The 12240-nt window shown below is 39.6% G+C and overlaps 1 protein-coding gene across 1 annotated transcript; it reads right to left on the minus strand.

Annotated features, from left to right (window-relative positions):
- Window positions 1-394: 394 nt before the first annotated feature.
- LOC128622575 (transmembrane protein 151A) lies at window positions 395-10710 on the minus strand. Its single transcript, XM_053649197.1, has 2 exons — window positions 10099-10710; window positions 395-3838 (listed from the first exon to the last, which is right to left on the minus strand). The coding sequence occupies exons 1-2, from the start codon at window positions 10156-10158 to the stop codon at window positions 2216-2218; spliced, it is 1683 nt and encodes a 560-aa protein (XP_053505172.1). The 5' UTR covers window positions 10159-10710; the 3' UTR covers window positions 395-2215.
- Window positions 10711-12240: the final 1530 nt, after the last annotated feature.

Consider the following 12240-nt stretch of genomic DNA (forward strand, 5'->3'; position numbering starts at 1 on the left):
AACCATTGTTATCATCATCACCATCAACATCATCATCATCACAGAAATAAGGTTCAGTGCTAGTGGAAGTTTTAGTAATAACTAGCCTAATCCTAACATTCACACTAGCAAGCAATAAAGCAACAGATGACCATTCAACATGTGAATTGAGATTTTTACACTTATATTCTATGCAAATTACATATGACTCAGTAAAATGATGAATCCAAATGCCTGGTTTGAATTATCCATTGAACCAATCCGATGGCACATATGATCCAACATTTCTTCAGTTCCCCACTCACAATTTTGCTCCCTACATATAATTAGTTCATATTTAATGTCTGACAAGCAAAAGTGGAAGAAACCCATGGCCACCTATAACCACAGCTTCATCTTATCCTATCACGTCGATGTGTATAGAGATATTATTAAGAAGAAGAATAACATTTGGAAGGAAGTAGCAGAAAATTGGTTGTTGGCACAAACAGCCAATGTTCACACTGATTTTTGCATTATTTCATATGTTTTTCCACTAGTAAGTTTTAGAAGCTACTAATATTTACTACCTTTCTCATCAGAGATAAAAAAAAACAAACAAAAAAAAACGTTGGACATTACAGGTGGAAACAGTAGCGGCTGCTACATGTCCACAAGAGACAAACTACAAGCGACAAGAGTGACTTATTGCTTGCTAGTGTGAACATAGGATAATAGCAATCCTGCTGAAAAATAGTGATGCATTTGAGGCTTCTTGTTGACAGCCCAGATTTTGCTGCAGAATAAATTCCTCTCAAATATGCAGGACTCTGTTGTACATTCATTCACTCTGTGATGAGTTTCTCAACAGTCAGTCTTAGTTCACGCCCTTCCCTGCACTGTTTGTAAATCGCATTACTTGTGCTTGCTAGTGAGGCTACACTATGTGCAGATGCTGATCTGTGTCAGTAAACTTGGACTCAAGCTGATTTGTGTCTAATGAACTGTTAATCTTGGACAGTGTAGCTCTGGATCATGACTTGTGTTTTATACGCAATTGTGTGCTTTCATTAGTGACAGTCATTAGACATTGAAGTAATCTGTATTTTTTTCAATGAATCATCAACATACTAAAGGACAGCGTTCTATAAATGTAACAAAGAAGCAGTACAGGGGCAGGTGATGTGAAGAGTGACATATGAGATTGTTTTTGTACTAATGTTACATTTTACATACTTCTCCTTTAACATTGTTATCATTTTACACATTTCCTCCCAAGTCCAGACTATGCAAATCATATATGTCTATGTGACTATGCAAGTTGAAAAATAATGCTGTATTATAGCTATGTGCAGTTTTACTTTTTCTAGCAGTAGCTGAATAGAAACACCTTTAAGGACAACAACAATGTCATGAGCACCAAGCTTTGAAAAGCAATGTAAGCAATTAAAACAAGTCTGAGACAATACAGTTGGTTGGAGCACAAATACAAACAGCAAAGGACTACCATCAGTCTACATGCTCACTTAACAAATCTTTTCCAGTCCTCTTTCATTCCCCATTAAAAAAGTATTCTTTTCCCCTGAGATCTTTTGACTTTGTTTCTATCTGCTCTGATTTCTTTAAAGAACTGAACTTCTTTTATACAGTATAACTACTGTTACACTTCTGGTTTTACAATGGTATTATGCAAATGTCTGCATGAACTACATTAATTTTTAACTTGCTAGGTGTGGAATGTCTTCACTAAGTGATCAGGTACAGTGGTCCAAGTTTCCATGTAAACTACAATACTCCTAGAGTAAAAGGTTACATGGACAAATTCAGCTTTTATTTCAGTTTTCATGATGCTGTTGCAAGGTATAAAATAACGATACTGATATGTAATTATTCATGCTTATTAGAATGTTTTTTTTTTTCTAAAACGGTCAGTTCATGTCAACTTGACATGAGACAGATTGACCTACATATATCTCATTTTTATTTAAACCCTACATACACTCGCTGACATCTGAGTCATTATTCATTTCTACTCTCATTTTTAAAGCTGACAGAACATGTTTTCTCCAATCAGTTTTCATCTTATATTTAGCCTATATACTGTCTCTTCCCTAGGTACAAGCTCTATTTTCTTCCATGATCCCCCATCTCTGACCCTGTTTCATCTCTTTGATTCACTTACCTGAGGTCCTTCTACATGCAGTCTATACACACCAGTGCAAACTTTCTAATCTACATTCCCAACTAATCCCAGCCATTATCCTGTATCAATATCCCGCCCCCCATGACAGCTCTCTTCTCCATGAATGATCAACACAGGAAAGTACAGAGCATCTTGATAGGCTGGTGGCCTGTCTCTCTCCTCTCCTCTGGCCTCGCCATTTTCTATGTCATCTCCCTGCCTCTGCCGTCGTTCCTCGACCTCACTGTTCTCCTCATCCTCCCCCTCTAGAACGCCCCTTCTCTCCTCATCTGACCTACGGAACCCCAGGCCCAGAAAGCCACCTCCCTCTTCCCCTCGTCCTGCCAAACCTCCTCCAAGACTCCTTGAGTGAAACAGGCAGGTATGACGGTTTCGGGTGGTGTGCAAGCGTCCCAGGGAGAAGCCGCTGCGACTCAGTGTCAACCTTCCTCCTGCTCTGATGGGAAATGAGTTTGCCCCTACAACCATGTTCCCTCTAACCCATGAAGGCAGAGATGAGCTGCTTGTCGTCCTCCGACACCGAGGGCAGCTCTGGAGGAAGTAGCTGGAGTTGCGTCTCATTTGGGCTGCCATTGCAACAGACAACGGCGTGTTTGGGTTGATGTCCAGGTCCATTAACAAGGCCTCTGAGTAGCTGGGCACTATTTGTTGGTTGCAGCGAATGTGCCATTCCAGTTCAGTTATGTCCACTGTGTTTACTCGTGATATGACGTGCAAAGTGGGTCCTCCAGAGCCACGCTCGAAGCCTGTCTGATAGTTGTCTCTATTTTCATTTTCATTGGCATCCTCATTCTCACCAAACAGCTTCTCAACGTGATAGTGGACATAGGCTGTGCGGTACTCAACCACTACGCGGAGTGGCCAGGAGAGCAGCAGAGCAGATGCAAGCCAGTATACACAACGTCGTGTGTACCAAGGTGGCCGAGCAGGATCTGGGAATGCCAGCATGTGCTCCCTAAAGTCTACATTTTTCAGGTGCATACCCTCCCGTGCTTCCATGTAGTCATCCAGACCTTCATTATCACCAAAGAAGCGTGCTCGCTGTGTAAGGTAGGCGGTCTCTGCACGAGCACTGGCAAAACTGAAGCACTTAGTGAAGCGCATCCGTGTTACTGGGTGGTCTAGTAAGCCCTGCAGCTCTTTGGACACATCCTTGACACCATGCCGCGAGTAGTCAAACTCAGAACTGGCGGTGTGTGTGTTGACCCGTTCATGGTATACCTGTGTGGTGGTGTAGGCATCTCCATTGCGGTAGCGTGTCACTTGCCTGGTCCGCCGTACATAATGATAACTGATGGCCTTCCACCAGATGCATGGTGTGGCCTGCTGCAGACGCTGGATCCTGTCATACACCTGACTGATCTCCACTTTAGCCAGGTTGGCTGTTTTGGAGTAGCAATGCCAGCACTCTACCAGATAGACGACATAAAGCATGGCAAGGAAAGCCACAGGGATGTAGACATATCCGTTGGAGCAGGGACTATCGTGGTAGAGCCGGGCTCGGTCGCCATAGTAGTAGGCAGGGCCTTGGTCATCAGAAGCCATGACGGTGATGCGGTAGAGGGAGCACCAGCCTAGTGTGCCAAAGCAGCCGTACATGAGCAGGGTCAGTAACAGGCACTTCCAATGAGACTCCCGGCACAGAGAACCGCTTAAGGACTGCTTGAGAGGACGTTGCTGTAGGTGGGAAGCGGGATAGGGTTTAGAGAGGTAGGGATGGACAGTGTAAAGTCCAGAGGTTTGAATAGAGGATAGTGATTAGTAGAGATGTGAATGAGTTAGCATAAAGAGGGTTTGAAGGGTGTAGGAAAGGAGAGGGAGAGAAACAAGAAAGGTGTAGAAGTTAATATAATGTTATGTGAGAAATAAACACAATGCACAATTTGTTGAGTGTTTCAGTTGTAAAAAAGGCATGTATATTATTTGCAATGGAAATACATGACCAAGTGGGAAGCGGTCTCTAAATTTTTTGACACATAGCTCAGACAATAACTCGGTGAAATGTACTTTTCCCTTCCGCAGTAATTGACTTTTCTCCACCAGTCTCTTGTGGGATGAATACATTTCCTGGCTGCTCGTAACTCAAGCCAAGCCTGCTTTTAACATGCTCTGCATCAGTGAAGAGAGGGAGCACTGAATGCTTTTAGACGCATCAATGCATTATCATAAGAAGATGTGGCTGCCTCTCTGCTGCCACTTCTTGCCCTAGTAGCATTTTCAAGGTATTGCATTTGCTGCTTTCAATTACAGCGTGAAGAAAAAATAGACATGACATAATGGCTTGAAACAAACAAATACAGGCACCAACAAATACAGGTGAAAAGGTGCATATTCTCCACACAGTCAATACTCATAACCAGTATAGAAGGACCATATCCTTTTCGCTGGATGCTCTCAGACTCCCTCTCTCTCTTTCAGTTGTGTACACATGCGCGCGCACACACACACACCCACAAATCTGCTAACAGTCAGAGCAATGCCCTTGCCGTGAGAGACTGCAGCACTTAACGGCCAGCTACAGTCCAGGACAGGATGTGATAGCCTGTGCTTTTCTTGGCAGAGGTGCAAAAGTTTAATTGTTCTAGTTTACCAAGGACACAACTGCAAATGGTGATGTGTACAACAGAATCCAACAGGACATACGGTGAACTTGAAAGTTATCTCTAGTTTTTGCACTGTCCATTATGAAAAGGGGATGTTAGTTAATTTCGAAATAATCCCATCCTTCTGTCAGTGTTAAAATTACATTTCCCCAATCGTAGTAGGCTATATTAAGGAATATATGTGTCTGCATTGTTATTTATCCATAAATAGGACATACTGAACTCAAAGGTATCCTTACATAATGATCTCTGAGTTCATAACAACAGGCTACAGTGCCCTCCACTAATATTGGCACCCTTGGTAAATATGAGCAAAGAAGTTTGTGAAAAATTATCTTTATTGTTTAACCTTTTGATATTTTGTTCAAACAATAAAAAAATTCTAGGTTCTCATGGATATCAAACAATTGCAAACACAAAATTCTTTGTTAAATATAGGTGTGTAACAATTAACAATTACAATTAACAATCACAGACATCCCTATGAATTCATATGAGAAAAATATATTTGAAGTATATTCCCACTGATATTTTACATTTTTTGTACACCTGGGTGACTAGGAACAGGAAATTGTTCAACCATGACTTCCTGTTTCACAGGGGTATAAATATGAGGTAACACTTGGGCCAAATGCCCTTAATCATTCATAACAATGGGTTAGACCAAGGATCTCCAAGGATCACAGCTGGAGAATTGCAGAAGTTAGTTGCATCTTGGGGTCAGAAAGTCTCCAAAACTACAATTCGAAGTCACCCACATCACCACAAGTTGTTTGGAAGGGTTTCAAGAAAACAGCCTCTTCTCTCATCCAAAAACAAACTCAAGCGTCTTCAGTTTACAAGACACTACTGGAACTTCAAATGGATTCAGGTTCTATGGTCAGATGAAACCAAAATAGAGCTTTTTGGCAATAAACACCAGAGGTGGTTTTGGTACACACAGAGAGGTAGCCATATGGAAAAGTACCTCATGCCCACCGTTAAATATGGTGTTGGTTCTTTAATATTTTGGGGCTGTTTTTCTGCCAGACGACCTTGATATTTTGTAAGGATACATGGCATCATGGACTCGATCAAGCAGATATTAAATGAAAACCTGACTGCCTCTGCCAGAAGGCTTAAAATGGGCCGTGGTTGGATCTTCCAGCAGGACAATGATCCAAAACTTACATCAAAATCAACACAAAAATCTGACCACAAAAACAAGGTCCTGCCATGGCCATCCCAGTCCCCTGACTTGAAACCCAAGTCAGGGGACTGGGATGACAATGGAACGACACAGGGTGACAATAACTGTTGCACACCTATATTTAACAAAGATATTTTTTTATAAACCTGTGTTTTGTTTGCAATTGTTTGATAGCTATGAGAGCAGAGAATTTTTTGTGAATGTTTTTTTTTAACAAAGATCAAAAGGTTAAACAATAAACACAATTTTTCACAGCCTTCTTTGCTCATATTTAACAAGGGTGCCAATATTAGTGAAGGGCATCATACATTATCATTGATTAGACACTGAGTGGATGCTCGATAATGAAAAAAGTAGAGTACAACAGTAGGGGAGTCAGATAGTAAGAAGGTGCCTATGCTGTAAGAAAAAAAATGTCCTCAGCGGCAACAATGATATTCTCTGGTAAACACTTCTGGAATGTTCTATCATTAGCACAATTTGATTACACCCTGACATGGTGATTTGGAACAAGTGCATGAATAGTGTATATAAACCTGACTGCCAGTTCAGAGCCACTCTAATAGGGTAAATTATTTAGCTGCTCAATAAGAATCTGCAGCCTTGGAAGTTGATGCGAATGCTTTTACATGAGGGGCACCAGAGTGCTGAGTGCTTGAGTCAGAAAGAGAGAATAAATGAGCACAAACGTGCACAGTGTGTGTATATGTGTGTTACTGAGGTATTATTTGACTCTACACAGATGCATGCTATAAAAAATAAATAAATAAATAAAATCATTGTAACCCAAAGAGATTCCTGGTGGTTTTGTAGAACATGCAAAAGTTCCTAATAATATTTTTATAATGTTTTCACAATGGAAAGAGGTCCCTGTGGTTTGACATGACTTTTAGATGATAGTTTGATGGTTTTCCAGTGGACTGTAAAAGTATTCTGCAGGAATCTTCTAGTCTCTGTTGGTGACCTTGTGGTTACACCCTGTGGTCTAATGATTTGGAATGATGCTGCAAATCAGACTGATCAGCAAGGAAACGGGAAAGCACTGGTGTATAGTATTCATGGTTATCCAGCTGACATACAATACAAATCATATGGCTATGTAGCCCAATAAATAAACTTTATAAACAATTCAAACTATTAGATCTTGACTGCAACGTGTTTAATAAGCGTGGACAAGAAAGAGAATTAAAACCATTAGATATGGCATGTCCTTCAAAACATCACTTTTAAGGATCCTTGAATATCATTTTAAACCAACAGAAATTATCTAAAAAGAAATAAACAACATTATTACATGTTTAATTGCCAGGATTTATACATACATATGTTTATGAATAGTCCATCTGGAACCACACCCATGTCCTCCTTATACAAACAGGTAGCTGGCTAGTGAACTGCTAACAAACTAGCAATAAACATAGATAGCATTTTAGTACTGGAGTCTCAGATTCTGTTGTCATTCTCAGAAATTTATTTGACAGGCAATACCTGTCAAACATACCACAAATACAACAATTATATTCATGACTAACATTAACAAACCTAGCAAGCTTAGCACTAAGTACACAGGTTCCACAGCTAAAGGTTTCTTGTTACCATATTTCAGGAGTACTTTAAACTAAGAGCAGAGTATTGTGGGATGAAGGACAAAGCCTTTCTCTCATATCATAAAATATTCAGTTGAACAGGCACTGGGATTGAAATGAATCTCTCTTCATGACAGAAGGCATATAATTATCCACCAGCTAGTCTGAACATACAGAGTTTGTCAGTAAAAGGGATATAGTAAACTAGGAAAGTATATAAGTGTTTTAATTAATAAGAAGAGATGCACTCTTGCATTGCTGGATTGCCCACTCGGCATATCTGCTATCTCTATCTCATATGGGCACTACACCACAAAAGCCTAAAAGCAAACACACACCCCAACCGGAGTAACATGCATCAGAGAATTCAGAGATTTTGAAAAAAATTAACAATAGCTGTTACTGGCGTTCTAGTGAACAGTGTTCATATGATTGTAAGTGTTACATAAAAAATTTTTTACAAACGCAATAATATAATCCTAGACCTTGGTGTCTCCCAGTCTATCGATTGCTACGTAACATAATATGCACTATTAACTGAGCAAGCATGAGTATGAGTGAAGGAGTCGCTCCTAGGTTCAGAGCTTGACATGAAGATCACACAAGATGAGGCAATATGACAATTATACCTCTGCCTTGAAATAACTTGCTTCTAGATATTACTGTTAGGAATGCTGAGACTAGCATATTGAAATTTGACATATGCAATGCTTCTCAATCCTTAAAGATTTCTAAATTATTTTAAAATGATGACATTAAAAATTACACAGTGTCCTGACATTGTGTTCTTACTGACCAATGTGCCAGTTATAAGGCTGAAAAAGACAGACCTATAAATAATGTCAATAAAAGTGCAGGTTGAATCAAGGACTGGGAGACAGAGAAAGAGTAAGAGAATGAGTGAGCAAACTGAGATGTTAAAATGACCTTGCTACACTCTCAATATACTCAATATAGCCAAGTCTTTGAATGTAAGAGGTTAATCATTGAGCCAACATGATGAAACGAAATGGCAAAAGAACATATTACCACATGTGAAAATACTACAATGCTAAAATACAAAAAAAAAAAAATCTACTTCACTGTTAGTTAAAGTCCCAATAATAAAATCCTAAGGTTACAAGTCTTTTTTTTTAAACTAACCCTTCTCCATTAGCTTGCATTAGCTTTGCTTTTTGGCAAATCAATTACATCCATCCATAATAGATTCCAAGCAGACACATTGTATGCCAATACTGACTGTAGCTAAGGTTATGTCAAAGGGTTGTCTATGTTATGGTCCTTAGACAGTGCATTACAAGAATTATAATTTCTTAATAATGCATGACCCGAAATGAATGGATCTTCCAATAATGCCAGGAAACGGCTGTCAGACATACCTGCTCATATCAACATGTCACTCAGCATATAATGGGACCCAATCCAATTTTTCAGTCTTGACTACTTGGTTTGCTTTGTCAGTTGAGTTACTTTTATGATAATAAAAAGCAGTGTGCAAGTTCAAGTGGTCTTATTTCATCCTAAAGATGTCGATATCATAACATTCCAGTATTTTGGGTTGTATGAAGGCAGTACCACAGTACTATAATTTTTGGATTTACATACCCACTCTAGATATGGCGAATTTTGGAAAAAGTCGGTGCAGAGCATGTTAAACAACCATAAAGTGAGCGACATTACACAGTCCGACAAAAACCCATGAAGAAAGTTTACATAAATGTATTAACTCAGATTTAGGAGTACGCTAAATGCCATTCATGAACCGTTTAAAGTTACTTAAAGATTTTCTTGGTGCCACAGTGGGCAGAATGATTTCCCACCATAAAGAGGCTTTCACATGGTGTTCAGCTTTATGGTGGAAAATTATGACTCAGTTCATTGTGGAACCATCAAAACGTAGATATGGTAAAATAAATAAATAAATAAATAACCCCCATCACCTTTTAAACACTTTCAATTTTAGCTGTGGTTTCCATAACTACTGAGAAGGTGGCGAGATGCCTGTAGTCCCGCCCCTTTTGTAAACAAGCCATTACTCAAAATCACCTTAACTGGGGGAGATCCTCCTTATGCATTGAATACAGAATACAGATAATAAGTAATAACATGAGCTACGCTGTCATGGCCGACACATTTAGCAGGCTAAACTAAAAGAGCAGACGCACAGTGACTTGCTGCGTGTAGAATCGTTCTTGATGAATCATATAGACTGTTTGACATGGAATAACGTCAGAAAATGGGTTTGTTGTCGTTTGACTCTGTCTGCATAATACACTGACATGCATTCCTGTAAAAGATTCATGCATGCTCCATTTAGCCATCTGCATTATCCCAGGTCAATAACAAATAGGTTATCCAAATCAAGCTTTAAAAAATATCTGCTTTATTCAACATTTATGAGCTCTGTAAACTATTACAGGAAGCGCATATGTTACAGTGTGTTGGGCACACTATAATGGCGCATCCTGCATTTTCTCATTTAAAAAATATAGCATGGCATAACTCACAAAAAAAAACAACTATTATTTAGTAGCCTATACGAGCACTTTCACTCCTTACCTCTTCCCGTCCACCCCCGTTCAGTGTGGGCGCCTCTCCGGTCACCGTCACCCCCTGCATCCTCAGTCGTTTTTCTCTTTTTGACTTGCATATATTATTATTGTTGTTGCTGTTGCAATGCCCTGGGTCCAGACTGTCCTCCGGTCCAGCCTCGGGACCTTCCTGCTGGGATGCGTCTCACCCCATCTGAAAGAAAGCAGGCGACGTTTCTCCGAAAATAATCTGCCATCCGCGCGGTGGATAACATGCGACTCTCTTCAACAGAAATGATCGTGTCCTTGCCTTCCCCTTCACATCACCAGGCCAAACCTGAGCGTGTTATTCGCTATAGGTTAGGAATATATGGGTATCCCTGAAAGCACGTGCAGGTCAAAAAATAACAGTTAACAGGTACCGTTACGCTTCACTTCCTCTGCGCACATACACAGCCACAGCAGTCGCGCGCCTTCCAGAAATCGCGCGTGCACTTAGTGATCCCTCTCTCTCGCTCGCACTCTCTCTATCCTGAAACATTCGCACTCTACCGTAATTTAATTCTTAGGCTTATTTGAAGTCTATATGTTTTTGTCGCGTCCTCCCCACACCCCTTAAACTAACTGCGCTTACCTGATCGGTCACGCTCGCCGCGGAGTGACGTCATGATCACGCCCACTTTCCTTCTACGATAAAACAGCGCTATTAATTAAAACAAACGTATGACTGACTGAACCCTTTGGTTCTAACCACTATACATTAATATAGAATATATACATTAAATTATTCTTAAAGAGGGAATTGGTTTTTTGGTTGTTTTTTTTTTTTTTTTGGCGGGGTGGGGTGGGGGGGTGGGGTATTGGAAAATATAATAACAAGAATGCAATTCCAGATCACCCCAGGGGTTTAGGCATGGGGTGGGAAAATGAATAACTAACACCAGGAAATAATGGACAGGACAAGGTTGCATTTGATCCTAACAGGCAATTGAAGGGATTTGACTGAACAAAAACAAAATCCTTTGCTAAATGAACTCGATATGATTAATGAAACCTGCGTGAATTTCAAACGACTAATAAATATTATTTGAGGTCAGATTCGGCTGGCAAGACTTTTTTTAAACGCTGTGCTTATTTTCCACCCTGTGCCACACGCATGGCCACACCCATGATGACACTGTTTTTGTGCACATATTAAATAATATATATCTTTTGCATATATTCGAGAAAAATATGCAAAACAAAAACCCTAAAAAATTCTTAAGAGAACAGATTCATGGAATTAACTTTTTCTCAGGTGGTCGATGGGAAATAAAATCAAATGATAGAGCTCCGTGTACCCATTATATTTTCAATAAAAGAACTATAGGCTTAGACTCATTGACATGGTGGCATGTCAATAATCAGGATGTTAACCTATAATCTCTAAGTACATACTCAAACACACCCACAGATGGCTCCATGTCCTGATTTACAGACCCTTCCTTGTGTTGTCTTCTCTCAAAGTAATTTTCCAGCAATAACTATGAGTATTTGCAGCAGTTATCCCACAGGAAAATGTACACAATGGCTTGTCTGGTGATAATTTTATGGATTGTAAGATATTAAATGCCTCATTTTGTCCTTTGTCTTGCAACCTGGTCTTTAAAAGGGACTTCATGACAAGTTTCATATTTTGAAAAATAAACATTTTATTTGCTAGTAGATATGGGGATTCAAAACCATCCCCAGACATTCAAGTACAGTGTAAAAAGAACGCTCTAAACATGCATTAGAGACCTAAAAGATCTAATAATGATTTGATCTGTGATAACCACACAAATAAAATTTAAGAGTGCAAGTGTGTAATACAGGAGACTAAATGTGATGCATAAACTTCTGTGTGTACATTAAGGATAACAATGTGCAACAGCATATGTCTCCTTATCAATAGTATAATTGTTGTACAGTGACATTTGTACAAAGTATTTACATTTTATCATTTTAATCAATATGAAAGCAATGCCTATCTTTATGGTAATTACACATAAAACATGACTTTACCTATCCATTCTTTAAGTTGGAAGGGTGTCAGAGCACAGGGTACAACTTTTTGGTGCAAGTGTTGCTTAAAGGTTTTGCTCAGCACTGTGCTTGGTGGTGCTGGAATCTGAACTCTCAATTGTCTGAT

The sequence above is a fragment of the Ictalurus furcatus genome, chromosome 18 (genome assembly GCF_023375685.1).
Source record: "Ictalurus furcatus strain D&B chromosome 18, Billie_1.0, whole genome shotgun sequence".
Classification (NCBI taxonomy): Eukaryota; Metazoa; Chordata; class Actinopteri; order Siluriformes; family Ictaluridae; genus Ictalurus; species Ictalurus furcatus.

Coding starts and splice junctions, on each gene's coding strand:
- LOC128622575 (XM_053649197.1), bottom strand. CDS start 10,158: ATGCAGGGGGTGACGGTGACCGGAGAGGCGCCCACACTGAACGGGGGT. Junction 3,839..10,098: donor ACGGGGGTGGACGGGAAGAG/GTAAGGAGTGAA, acceptor TCCCACCTACAG/CAACGTCCTCTCAAGCAGTC.